The 14,790-nt window shown below is 36.1% G+C and overlaps 1 protein-coding gene across 1 annotated transcript in view; it reads left to right on the plus strand.

Moving 5' to 3' along the window:
* NIPBL (NIPBL cohesin loading factor) overlaps window positions 1-14,790 on the plus strand; it is a 171,435-nt gene that overhangs the window by 110,109 nt on the left and 46,536 nt on the right. Inside the window, exon 10 of the mRNA XM_082496966.1 lies at window positions 1,122-2,693. Within this exon, the coding sequence (XP_082353092.1) occupies window positions 1,122-2,693 (1,572 nt within the window). The remainder of the gene's footprint in view (window positions 1-1,121; window positions 2,694-14,790) is intronic.

Raw genomic sequence — 14,790 nt, forward strand, 5'->3', positions numbered from 1 at the left:
TCCAACCTATGTTTAGTCATTCCTTAGACTTGAAGTCATGTTCCCTGATTACAGAAAAAGTCATTGGTTTTTTTTGACAAATTACACAATGATAGTTGAGAAATGAGAATATAAGACTTAGTGCAGGCAGGGCTTTTGGTTTTCATGTCAGAAATTAATTTTAGTTTAGAGTACCATGTTGGTAATATAAATAGGTTGTAGTTTAAATGAATAGAACATACTTTTCTGGATACTTAGATGTGCTTCTCGTTTCTATGAATTCTGCCACATTACAGGGTGTGTGGTTGGCTCACTTTATTTTTCTGTATTCTACTCTTAATGATTTTTTAGTATAAACTGAAAGGTTTATTGCAGAGTCAAGCTCTTGACACTACATAAAATTATCACTGAACTTTTTATTTCATCCATGAAAGGCATTATGGTTGCAAAGGGAAAATACTCAAGCTTTTAAGTGCATAGTGGCCCCCTCACCTAATACATATGTGTGATGGTATAGACTCCAACTCTTGGTATATTGCTTTGCTTCATAGAGAAGCATGGAGTGTTGGAGTTATTTTAATCATTTTTGTTCATTGTTCGTGTGTTCCCTGGCTAAAATATGTGTGAAGTCCAACTGATGCAGTGAACCAAGTAGGGAGAACTTCTGTCTTAATCATTGCAGATCCTTGATTAGTTCATATATAATGAAGCGGGCTGAATCTGCAGAAGAGATAGTAGTATTCCTGAAAAAATAGTTGTGGAGGTGCACCTTAACTTTGCAGACTTTTGCTTTAAGTGTAATTGATTAGTTTGAGTTTTTTTTCCAATACTTTTTTTTTGTCTTTATGTACTGCATCTGCTTTATTAGCTGTTTCTCTTGGGAATTATACAGGAACTTTGATTTCATATGTTTTGAGGGTGGGTTTTTTTAATGATAATTGGCACCTGTGGTAGACTGACAATGAATGATAGTCTGAATACATTAAAATACATTCTGGCTTTTAAATTCAATGGATTTTGTTGTGTGTGCACATACGTGCTGAGGAGGATTAATTAGTGGGAGCAGAGGGGAATGGACAGTCTTGCTTGAACATTTACCAGCCTATATATATAATTTGTGATTTTTCTCTTTTAACTTGCAGATAAACCTCTGAAGAAGCGAAAACAAGAAAACAAACCACAGGAGGCTGGAGGTGCTACAGGAGGAAGTAGAGCAGCTTCTCAGGAGACGGGTTCTGCAGGAAATGGGGCGAGGCCAGCGTTGATGGTTAGTATTGATCTGCAGCAAGCAGGAAGAGCGGACTCTCAGGCAACAGTAACTCAGGATTTGGACACTATCAAAAAACCTGAAGAAATTAAGCAGTATAACGACGGATTTGTGTGTGTTCCCCAAGAAGACACTGTTGGAGTTCTTAAATTTAAACCTGAAAACCATCCTGAGATTTTTAGGAAAAAGTCAGACTTTGAGGGTCAAAAGACGGATATCCAGCAAAATGAAAACAGACAAATGGAATTTCAGCAAAATGAGAGCAGACGGTTGGAAAGTAAACACAACGAGAACAAACAGTTAGAAGCTAAACATGAAAGCAGGCACGAAGGCAGACAAATGGAAGTGAAACAAAATGAGAACAGACAGACAGAATCAAAACAAAACGAGAGCAGGCAAATGGAGATGAAACAAAATGAGGGAAAACAGAATAATGGCAAACAGGAGATAAGGCAGAGGCCTGAAACACCAAAACAGAAGAGTGAAGGCAGGCCTGAAACGCCAAAACAGAAGAGTGAAGGCAGACCGGAAACGCCAAAACAGAAGAGTGAAGGCAGGCCTGAAACGCCAAAACATAGACATGATAATAGGAGGGACTCCAGTAAACCATTGTCAGATAAGAGAATTGAAATATCTAGGCATAAACTAGATGTGAAATCTGATCCTTCAAGGGTAAAACCTGAAAGTAGATCTGATCCAACTAAACAAAGGCCTGATGGGCGTTCAGTTTCTGATACACTGAGGCGTGACCACGATAGCCTTAAACAAAGATCTGAGGACAGGGGGGAGCCAGAGAGATACAGAGGAGATCCATCCAAGATTAGAAGGCCTGAATATTTGAGATCATCAAATAAAAACGAACATGATTCTAAGCATGGTATTAAATCTGATGGTTCAAAACCTGAGAAATTTGACAGGAAATACAGGCATGAGTCTGGTGAATCAAGGGAAAGGTTTACTTCTGGGGATCAGAAATCAAGACCTGACAGCCCTCGTATTAAACAGGAAGGTAAAGGAGATTCTAGTAAATCAAGACCTGATAAACCCGGTTTTAAATCACCCAACAGCAAGGATGAACGAAGGACAGATGGTAATAAGAGTAAAGTAGATAGTAATAAAGCACATGCTGACAGTAAAGCAGAGTTTCCCAGTTATTTGTTGGGGGCAAGATCTGGTGCATTGAAACATTTTGTCATTCCAAAAATCAAGCGTGATAAAGATGGCAGTGTTACTCAGGAGTCAAGGAAAACTGAATTTAGAGGTGAACAGAAGGACAAAGTAGAGAAGATTGGGCTAGTTGAAGATCTAAATAAAGGAGCTAAGCCTGTAGTTGTCCTTCAAAAGCTTTCTTTGGATGATGTGCAGAAATTTATTAAGGATAGAGAAGATAAATCAAGGGGCTCTTGTTTTAAACCTAACAAGAACAAGTCATCCAAATCTAATAAAGGTAAGTTGTTGTTTTTTTTTTTAATATTACATCTTTTTACACTCCTGTTCTTTTAGGTTTGCTACTTCTGTGGTTAGAAATTAAACGCAAACATTTGGTAGTTTGTATGCTTGCTTATATGGTGATTTTGGGGAACAAAATGAAACTTGTTTATGGGCTTGTCGTTATTGGAAATCTTGCTACAATGTCCCTCAGATGATCTGTTTACTCCAGTGCAAGTACCTAATGTGGGAACACTTAAATGGTCTTAAGATGTACTTCGGCTACATTAGTTTAACCTGGTAATTTATCCAGTGAAATGTAACTGCTGTATGTATGATTTAAACTGGTTTAAGCGTGTCTGTATAAGGGACTGGTACTACTGTAACTATATCAGTGTAGCCGGAGTGGTGGGAAATACTATGTATAAAAGCCCCGAGATTTTTTTGTATTTTTGATTAGAACCGAAATGTGGTTTTCCAAGGTATGTTTTGACATGATGCAATAAGAACACAGTTTCAAAGTCCCACCTGCCTCTTTTACACCATAAATACAACTGTGCTGAGGAGTCTCCACACTTGAGGTTGAGTGACAATAAGTTTACAAACAGGTTCTGTCTTTAGCGGAATTCAGACATTGTCTTTAGGGTATGCAGAAGAAGGAAAGGAACTGGTAAACAGTTGGCTGGCATTTTTGAATTAGTAGTATGGACAGGAAATAAATCAAAATAGTTTGTAGGTTTGATATTTGATTGATTGTCTCTTCTGCAGATTTAACACTGTTAAAAGATTGCTTTTCTTCTTGGTGCTCTGATTTTGGCTTCTTTGGTTTAGACTGAAGTAGATCATTTCACATTGTGAAATCTGTGTTACTAACTGGTCAGGGTTCCTTTGTTTTTTTAATGTTTAGCATTTAAAGCATTTAAATTTATGACATAGGGTTTTTTATAGAGTTGTCTCAAAATAGACAAGTGGCAGGGGAGAGGATTTCAGATGTACACAGAGTGATTTATGAATGCAGTTCCAGGTATACCATGGATTTGGGATTAAAATGTTTTCTTACATAGTTGATCTGACAAGAAATTATGTAGGAATCATCTCTGTGAATGTATAACTATGTTTACGGGCACACGTACAGAGGAGTTCTCTGTATAATGAATTTATTATGCTATGTCCGTTCTCTATCTACTAGCCTGTTTGTATTAGCTCTTAACGACTTAATAATTCAGGATGTGTATTACTTATTTGTAAAATATTAGCCTCATTGTTAAATATTGTCTCTTTATCCTGGAAATATAAACATTTCCCCTGTCCATTTTTGAGGTTCCGAACAGGCGGAATTTCCATTTCTAATAATAGGTATCTAGAGTTAGACATAAAATTATGATGTCTTTGTCATCAGTTTAGTCTAAAGATTTGAGAGGAAACCTTTATGTTCTTGATGGGGAATACTGAAAACTTTCCGATGGAACTCAGTTCTAGTCTCAGAAGGGTAGATTTTGAATTCACACAATTCTATGTGCAGAAAATCAGTAATTGTTAGAGCCCTCAGAGCCATATATGGTGCGTGTATTCTTTCTAAAATGTTTCTGAAGTACTTTTTTGTAGTCTATTTTATGCGGTTATTTATATAGAATGTGTAATGTGTAAAAATTTTAATGACCCTTGTCTGAATAATATGACTCTAGTAGCTGTGTCACATGAGCAACACATTAATTTTAAATTCAGGTGTATAACTTTTCTGCAGTGTTTTTGTGTATTTTTTGTTTTCTGAACTTGTGCATTTCTTTCATACTCTCAAATAACTTGGGACTTACTTTCCAGGGAAAGAAGGTGTTTGATATCAGTCTTTTTGCTGTTGTATTCAGAATAAGATTCTTACAATGATACTAGGATTATATTTCATGGAAAGAATAATGTTGTAACTGTGTTTCTTTTACAAATCAAATTTTGAGTGTTCAGCCAGGCAGTTTTTGGACAAAGTGTCTTTGAACTTCAGATTTTTCATGCATATTTTTAGTTTTACTTTTTTTTTTGTTCCCAGCTTCCTGGTAGCTTACTTCCTAGGATATATTATGCTAAATAACTAGGTGAACTCCAGTGTTTGAAAAGGTTCATGATTTATAAAGGTTTCTCTTCATAAGCCAAAGTCTATTTGTCAACAACTGACTGATATAGAAAATATTCATGCCATTGCCACAATGTCCTCACTCCTATTGAGAGAAATAGTGTTCACTGTTTACTCTGTGCCATTTTTAGTTATGAGTATTTTAATATACTAGGAAACGTAGTTTTCATAAATATTCTTTATTTAGTTCATCCTATATTTCTTAGTAGATTGTAGCAAATCTTTTCTAGTTTTGCCTTATAGCGTCATTATTCCACATCTCACATCCCTCTTACTCCATGTAGCTTAGTGTATTTTGCTTTATCTTTCCTTATTTTACTTCCTTGTATTTCTTGTCCTTTGTTTTTTTGCTTTCTCATCCATCCCTCTCCCAAGAAAGTGTCTTCTCCTGGCTTTGTCACATACAACATCAGTGTTGTGATTTATCTGAAATCCAGTTTAAAATAGGATTAGTTCAGCTAGTTCAAAACACTATTTGGATAGTCATTCAGTCTTAAGGGACTAATGCCCATTCATTGTAAAACTCAGTAAAATTTACTTGTTTTGAGCTAAAATTAATGCTTTGCAAACTGAAAGTCTGTACAACTTTTAACATTGGTTCAGTAAATTTTAAAACCGTGTCTTTATTGCGCATTTGGATAAGGCTTGCATTCTACTGCAAAAAGACAAAGTAACATTTTAATCAAATTTTATAGACAGGTTTGAAATTTTGTTATTATATGAATGGGAGGGGTAACTGTAGTATGCGACTGTTAATACTGAATCATCCCACCAATCTCTTTTGGCAATTACAAGGAAGAAGCAACTTTTTTCTCCCTGCCCTGATCTTTGAGCATTTTTCTGAAAAATTAACTCTAGCTTAGAGAAAGGTTATGGAAATTTTTTTCATAGTATTTTTGTTAAGGGATCTTATGGTCAAAATTTTAGCCTGTTTTGTCCGGGTCGGAATGAATTGTAACCCTTTTTCTTCTGGTTTTAACATCTGTGAATGCCTTTTATCCTGATTTTAATGCAAGTGTATTTTGTTGGAGGATCAATGCAACTTTTCCCTTCGAGTGTGTGCCTGCCATGAGGAGGTCATGTTTGCTGTCCGTCCTTTTCAGAGCTTCAGTGAACACCTTCTCTGCTGCTGCTTAGAGCTATACTGATCAGCTGTGTTGGGATGGGAGTTGTTAACAGTTTCAGAGTTACTGCATTCTGAACAAGACGAATTTTCCGTTGTTGAAGTATGAAACAGATATGAGTAATGAGAGAAACTGTAACTGTCTGTGCAAGGAGATGTCTGAGTTGGTTTATAATATGTTTGAAGGATTGCCTTTCCAAAATAAGCACCATATACGTAATGCAAGTTTTAGTTCTAGCACAAACAAGTGCGTGTTTTTTAAGACTTGTGCAGAAACACTTTTTGGCTCTTCCAGAATCACCTAAAGAGTTCATTGTTTAAAAAGAATAAAATCTGATCTGAATGCTACTCCTTCATTGTTTAGATTGTTACAAGATTTCATTATCTGTACAAAATATAAGTTTAAACATGCATTTTTGTTGCTCGCTGCAAGTCTTCCTAAATATACTTACTGGGTTCTCTGCTTCTGTGATCTGAAATTTGAGTGAAGACTTGCCATCTCTTTAAAAGTGCTCTCCATACATATTCTTGAAAGATCAACTAAAAAATTTGCTGCTTAATCATCTTCATGTCGTAGAGTTAAAACAATGCTTCTAGATTTTTCTGTGTTCTTGTGTGGTTTTGTTTGTGGGTTGTTTTTGTTTGTTTTTTTTTTTAATTCCAAGTGACTTTTTCAGAGGCTATAGTAACTATAATTTGGCGTAGTGTATCATGGCGGTCCATCTTTGAGTTCTAGCATTGCTGGAAATAGTCTCACTTATGAAGCAGAATAAGCAATTATGTACTCATCTTCTAGGTAGGATTGACAATAAAGGGAGTATCCCAGGATGAAAAGCTGGATCCAGATTGTGTTGGCTCAGTGAGCCAACTAGTGATGCCTCTCACAGACTTCTATTTAGCACAGCAGAGCTACTCATGAATACTTTCTGGTACAGCTGAAAACTGTGGACAAAGAGAGAGAATCAAATTTAAACATTGTTTAAATCCTTCATGTATAGGACTTCTATAAGGACAAAATTGGCAAACCTTTGAGAAAAATAGCTTATGGATGTTAACATATGAAGCAAATTTGAGAGTTCACTCAAATTTGTTTCTGAAATAAATCTCTTGATGCTGAAACAGGCACACTGTTGTACTCACTGAAATCAGTGGGGCAAGCAACTGTGCGGCAAAAAAATAACTGGAGTAAAACTGTATTTCCTTTGGAAAGGATAAGGCTGCAATTCAGCTTCTTTACTACAGATTGTGCTTTTATAAAGATAACCATTGTGAAAGTCCGTAGTTCCACAAATCTGAAATTTGAAATCACTGTCTTGGGAGTTCTTGGCAGCTAGTGCATTTGCCTGTGGGAAGGCCAGAGTAATAACCCACTAAGCATCTTGCATGTGCATGCACTGCCAGGTGGATCAAGCATGTCATAACTTCCTCCGAAGTACTACAGAAAATTATGCCACATTTCAGAAAAACAAAGGATGTATTTCATGGTTTACAGCAAGAAGTTTATAATGATTCTTCTCAGCTGAAGTCTCTAAAGCTTCTCTTAAACTCTAAATTTAACTGGAATTTTAGAAAAAATGACACACATCACTTTCATAAGAATTGTTTTCCTGGTTTTCCTCTTTTCTGGGATATTAGTGACTACCTCTTTTCAACTTAACTAGACTAGAAGTGGAGCTGGCTTTCCCTCGTGGCATTAGAAGTAATCAAAGATAAGTTGGGTTTGCAGAGGATCCATTTTAATATACACTTTGTCCATTTGGCCCTGATTTAACTTTTTTTCTAGTTTCTGGCTTGACCAGGTTCACAGTTTGAAAAATATTCCAGGCATTGTTTAGTCAAAAGCCAAAACCAAAGTATATATAACTTTATTAAAACTAAGGAAGGTCTAAAGGAACTAAAACTTTATTAAATCTAAGGAAGGTCTCATTTTTCTAGCATGCTTTGCACCAGAATGGATCGTTCCTACTTGCAGGCATTTTTTAGGTATGGTGTGTCTGTGCTGTCCCAGAAAGTGTATTGGGATTTGTACATAATCTCTGGGGCCTTCATTTTTGGTGCTAGGTTTTCAGAAGTAGATGCTGGATAAACTGGTATTGGCAGACAGTAGGAATTCAGCTGTTGCACACTTTCTTGTGTTCATCTATGTCACCAGTACAATAGGAGACATTTTCAGCACGGTACTTTGTCTGGAGGCTGCTTTAGTTATTTCCTGCTTTAGTCTTTGCCACTAAGGTAAATATTCTGATTCTTGCTCCCATCATTGTCCTTAAGTTTTCTCTGGGTAGTAAGAGTGAACTTTTGGTGTTGCACATCTAGTTCTTAGCAGCAACAGTAAACTGACAAAACCCACTAGTTTCATTGTACTTTGTTTCATCCAAAATATGATGCTTTGTCTGTTTGCAGATTTAGGGGTGCATTGTTTAATTAGTTCATTTTTGAAAAATTACTTTGGCACATGTAAGTGATAGAAATTTATTACCTAATTTGTCAGAGTGATTTGTTGAAAGTCTGAAACTGCCTTTGGTTTGTCGACATGGATTCTTGATCAGGTTCCTCTTACTTCTGGGAATAGCTAAAGCTATTTTGCATAAATAATTTTTGCAACAATGCATCGCAATATGTAAAATAGTGGGCCAGCAATTTGTCTGATGTCAATTACAATATGCAATGCAGACCTGTTCATGTATCTAAGTATCTAAATATGGATGTTATTTCTTGGCTTATATGCGAGGATATATGCTCAAAATCTTTCGTTTGAATTTTCTTCTAAACAAAGGGTAACCTTGGCAAAGTACAAATAAGAGAAAGCTTCACATTTGCTTCTGGTAAATTAACTTTTCTGTTGCTCAACATTTTCAGCTGTTTTAGGTGATTGTTTTCGTGTAAGAAAATTTAAACTGTTTACTTGAAATTTTGGAATTTATTTTTGCTCCATGGGAATATTACCAACAAACAGAAAAGGATACCTTTTTTTACTTCAAATTACCAAAATGTTCTTTGCATCAAATAGAAGTTCCTTAAATATATGTACTGATCAATTATCTTCTGAGCAGCTTTCCTGTAGTATTTTTTATTAAAAGCTAAAACATCAGCAATTTTTTGTTGGTTTTGCTTATGTAATTGAGTAACTTTGAAGAACCAAAACAACAGTAGCTTCATGTGCTGTTTTCAAGGATAAAAGCTGAGAATGTTTCCATGATAGTGAGGAAAAAGTAGATTTTCTTGATGTGCCTATAGTCACAGATCAAATTAAAATCATTACATCTGTTTTGTTTATGCTCTGCAAAGATCTTGGCTGTATTAGATTGTTTATATATGACTTTTTCTTTTATGAGAAGAAATATTATGAGATGTAATTTGATTTTATTTAATTAAGGTCTTTTTTCCTAGGTAAGGCCCCATGGTTCAGTTTTTATATTAATCAAAATACATGGCTGGGAAAATGCATCAATCATCAATTTCAGATTCCAAACATTAGTAGCAACATAAAATTACATGCTGTGTTTTGCAGCTGTACAAAGCACCTTAACTTTTTTAATAAAATACATTAAGTTGGTTTAAATTTCAATGCATATGTTCAAAAGCAATGACAGCAAAATCCAAAGGCAATCCCCTGACACAGATTCATAAAAGTGAGTGGTTTTGTGCAGCACTGCATTTATTTCAATTGCCAATCTTGCTCCATTTTACTCTGAGTACTGCTGTATTTTTTGTGAAGTATCTTGCAAAACTAGACAGCTCTAGCTGCCTTTTGTTGATTTTTATAAAGACAAAAATCCAGTGAATAACAAATAAGGAATAAAATAACTTGTGGCTCTAGTTGCCACAGCAATCAGATAGTTTGAGGAAATCATTGATACTGATGTAAATGTGAGTTTTCTTGGCATCTTCAGTGAGTGTGTGTTGGGTATATTCCCTGCTCTCTGCCTAGATCTTTCAGGGTGCTCCCTGGAAATCTTGTCTCTCCATCAAAAAATGTTTCTTGCTTCTGCGAGTATTTTGCACTATTGTAAAATCCTTTTTGAATCTGTGCTGCTTAACTGTGGTCAATGATGACCTCTGCTGTATCATGGAATTATTCCGTTGCTGTGTCCAGATTTTTCTCTGACCCACCAACCTGGCCGGGTCCCATTTTTCAAGGCCAGAGCTAAGGACTGGCATATAAGCAGTCTCTTTTGTTTAGCCTGAGGCTGAGCACCTTCCCTTTCTGCCAGCATTGGGGCAGATGAGGAAAACCTATTCTGCAAAATGTTCAAGCAGGTTCTGTGGAATGATATAGGACGTATTTCTTCCTAACACTACTTTTCTCCCTCCTGCCAAGTAAGTTGCGGCAGGGAATCCTGCGGGCGCAGTCCATTGGGTCGTGGTGAGGGCATCTCAGTCTCCCACCCTCTTTCTGGCATGTGTGTGTGAGCTGAACTCGGGAGTTATCCATGCCTTCATGGATGTAGTCAAAAGGTGAGGGTAAGGGGCTCAATAGAGGGTTATAACTTGTTTATAGGATGTAGCTGTATATCCTTCCATAAACTTTAAGACAGAGAATTGGAGAGGAAAGAGGAAAGCCGCTGGAGAAAATGCACTACTGAGATTATTTTCACCAGTATTCATTTGATGGTGTGTTTTTTCAGCTGATGGTATAGTATTGAGATAAAAATGGAACTTCTGTCTTATGAGCAGATTTACCTTCCTCATACTTTAAATTCCTTTTTTAGCAAAGGATTGCAATTTCCCTGTGTTTCCCCTTCTGTTCCTGAAACTCTGCAGAGCACAGAATTATTTGGAGGAATGTGAAGCTGATGGGCAAAGGGACTCTGATCAGCAAGGACTCAGTGCACCATATAAAGAACATAGTGGAGCATTTTCAGGGATAGCCTGGTGAAAAGGGTATCATTAAATTTGCACACTGAGAGGTAGTAAAAAATTTTCAGCTTTAACAGGTAAGCTGTTCGTAAATCACAAGTAGTGTAGCTATAGTGGTGACCCAAAATTACTTGAGAAAGTTAGGCAGTAAACGGTTGATACATAGAGGAACATCCTCTATCACATGCTCAGAGAGAACAGGTAGGGAAGGTGAGCTTGGCCTCTGTGGAATAACAGCAAGATTAGATTTAAAAGTCATCAGCAAAATAAGAGTACTAGCAGGTAATGTCTTCTGTGGCAAAAAAAGGAGCAAGAGGAGGGCAAAACTGAGCTGCATTCTGTACGTTTTTAATCTTAATGTGAAAATGAAGATGTCTGGCAATTCATTAATAGAAGTTTGAGAATGTGGGGACTGGTTAAACTTAAATTTCTCAATGTTGAGAAAGTGAAAGTTAAGATACATGTCAGCCAAACAAGTGGCACTATTCTTAAAGCCTTGTGTGTTCTTTTATATAATGTCTTGATAGTTGGAAAAAGATGCATTTTAAAAATACAAGATGTATAGAGAGATTACAAATATGAAATTACATTAACTGCAGTTTTGCTTATTACTAACTATTAGCGCACAGAAATGGAAAAGCCAGTATTTATGGGAGGCTAATTGTGCAAAAGACTTCAATACCATAAGCCTCAGTTTTGAAATTAACTTTAGGGACACTTTTTCTTCAAGCAGTTTTTCATTTGACACAATAGATGTATGTGCAAACAGACCATTTTGATGTCACAAGTATTTTAAAAGTAACCATATAAGCAAACTTATATGGACTGTTTCCAGTGTATTAAACATCTCTTACAGATATGGAAGTAGCAATTCAGAGTTTAGGTCTCTCAATGTATTTGAATCTTTATGGTTTGTTAGTTCATAGGAAATTGCACCAAAATGTGAACTATACATCTGTTTTCCATAGTTTGGAAACCAAAGATAAATCATTACTGAGAAGGTAACAGACTTTATTAGTGTTGGTTTTGATTTTATGGCAGGAACGGCCTCTCTCTATCATCCTGGAGAGCTGACCTAAGCATCAGCAAGCATCATCCCCTTTTCCATAGCATCTTGTTTGTAGTTGTTATATCAAGCCAGGTGAAACTAATATTAACACACTGATCAATGTGTCAAAAAATAATTGCACTGTCCATATTGAATGGATCCAGTAAAAGTCCACTACCTTATTTTTAATGTTCATCCTCTCTTAAAGATACTCATCTGCCTGGATCAGGGATGTCTATTTCACTTGCAAATTCAACGCAAAATGATTTTGGATCCTTCTGAAGATTAGATATGCGTAAATACTAGTAAAGTTAAAGGCTGTTCGATAAACTTGAAACTACCCATCAAGCTATGAACAAAAAGTGATGCAGAATTTTGCCTCAGATCTGTGCCTTTACATACTTCTTTTAAGCCATACATTAAGAAGGAAAATACTACATCCACTAAATATTTGTAGAAATCTTTCTACTATACCTGGCAAAACCCTTTGAATACCTTCCCAGATTAATGTAGATAATGGGAGGAGGCTTACAGACTAGCTCATTTTTAGCTAAGATTCTCTGGCTGATCTTTAACAGAGTTATATTTTGTCAAGAACTGCTTGGTCAGAAAACAGGTGTCTTGATGGTGAGTGGATATTCAGTAACAGTTGAAGATTCTTTCATTTGATAAAGGCAATCAAACAAAAACAAGAACTTGTCCTTCCGCTAGCAAGCAACTAGTATGTAAGTCATGGACAGCGTTGCATACATTTGGAGAAGCACTGAAGAAGAATTGGCTGTTCATATATGCAGTTCTTTGAGATGAATTGTTCTTACCTGTGTTCTGTGACTTGCCTTTCAGTTTCATTAATACAGAGTTTGTTAGCATGCTGTTCTTTACAGTGAGATGAAGATTTTGTTATGATGATATTTTTCTGGCTGTTTTGTTGTTTTAGTAGTTGCAGCAGCTTTGAGAATCTGCGTAAGCGATGTCTGAAGAACACTGTTGCCTATAGCCCATTTCAGTCATATTACTGTGTACACTGATCACACACATTGCAAAAAATTGAGTTATTCCATTGATAAGGACAGTTCTTCAGAAAGCTGATTTATTGGGGCATTCTTACTAACTTCTGGAGTAACTTTTTAGTGAAGTTACATTCTGCTTAGCTATTTTAAAAGCCAAGCAAACTGGAGGTGATTGTAACTGATTAAAGTGAAAACACCGAAGTAGGTACTAGTCTTAGCAAACTTATCAAAGAAATTGAAAAAATCAAGGTGATCGTGTATTTTTTGGTACATACTTTCAAAGGGGTTTGTTTGAATATTCCTTTAATTGTTTTTGAAAAGTATCCCATAAACTAAAAAGGCATTAGCATGGGTTTATAACCTAATGTTTGTTGCCATGTGACTGGATTCTTACAATAAACTGGATTCTCTTAAGTATTTCTTTACTGTCCTGAACAGATAAACAGTACCTTCATTATAAAATACAGACGTGTAAAAGAAGGAATTTATGCCCTGACTCAACATAAGTAATACAGTAATATAAATATTAACAAGCTCTTGACTGGAGTCCCGCAGTGTATAATATTCCTGGATTTCTTCAGAAAGGATGGGGAGTCCTTTTTGATATATGTCAGAATTGTTCATACATGTGCAGTCATGCTTAACTCCTTTGTACTGCAAGAGTAAAACTTTTAGATTTGGTCATTTACAATCCTCAGCAGCTAAGGAAACTGGGCATGCAGACTTGCTCCAGGGAACATTGTGACAGAAACAAAAACTTTAAAGAAACCTTATAGAGAACTTCACAATAATTTTATTTGCTCTCTTTTCTGATGTTCCCTACTTGAATAAAGCAAGCTTTGCATATTCCCTAATAAAAGGAAAAAGTGTAAGCTTATACTATCATCTGAAATGTCTGTAACAGGAGAGAACACAATTCAAGCATTATTTGAATTTAGCACTGGAGAACATAAAAACTTTGAACTTTTGAGAAGGAAATAAAGTTATTTTTCCAAATATTTAAAGTAGTTGCATTTTTTATTTTTTCATTGATGTGTAATTAATACTGTGGTAATTAATTTATTTTTAAAGATTGAGTTATGTTCTACCCCAGGAACAAAATCAGTAAGGAACACAAGAATAGATGTTCCAGGGAGGCAGGAGAGTGGTAGCCTGTGATTTTTGTTTGTTGTTTGGGGATATATAATGCAACCTTTGTTCCTTTACTTGCAGTGGACTTTTGCAATGTCTGGTTTTGCCCAGATTTATTGTAGGGTTTATGTTATGTGTCTAGTCCCGCTGATTTTAATGAAATTACCAACAGTGCATAAAATTGAGAATATGTGTTAGAGAACCAGGATCTGAGGCCCTCTAGCGATGTCACCTGTGGAAATTGTCTTAAAACTTGTGTATGTGAATTTTCCTGTAGTCTGGGGCTTGATGTAAGCTAAATCTCTTCAGGCACTGCATAGGCGTTCAAAAAGACATGAAGTATTAGTGTGGGGACACCTACGTGCTGGTGCGTGGCGAGGCAGCATCCAGATTAGACCTGGCTGTCATCCAGCCAGCAGTTGGTACACACAGAAGAACTGATCTATCCATGCTGGCATATTTCTGCCTGTCTTCAATCAAGTGCTCAACCCACAGAGAATAATCAGGTCACAGCAACATGGTCAACCACACTGAAAGGTTTTCTAGCATTTTTGAAAGCAATATTGAGAATTCAAGTATCTTTGACAGGTGGAGATTATCTAAGGATGGCAATTTCACACAAGTAAGTAAGAGTGACCACAGCACGGGGGAAGCGTGGACAACTTTTATCAGTTTTGCTTTATAGATATGTCCCTACCTCAGTTTGAAACCCCCAGTATTTTAAGTTAAATCTTTTTTAAAAATGCGCTTAAATGAGATGACTGGTGGAACATACTTGAGAATTATAGAAAAATAATTTTCTTATTAGTTTCATTGCTT

The sequence above is a fragment of the Vanellus vanellus genome (genome assembly GCF_965231255.1).
Source record: "Vanellus vanellus genome assembly, chromosome: Z".
NCBI lineage: Eukaryota > Metazoa > Chordata > Aves > Charadriiformes > Charadriidae > Vanellus > Vanellus vanellus.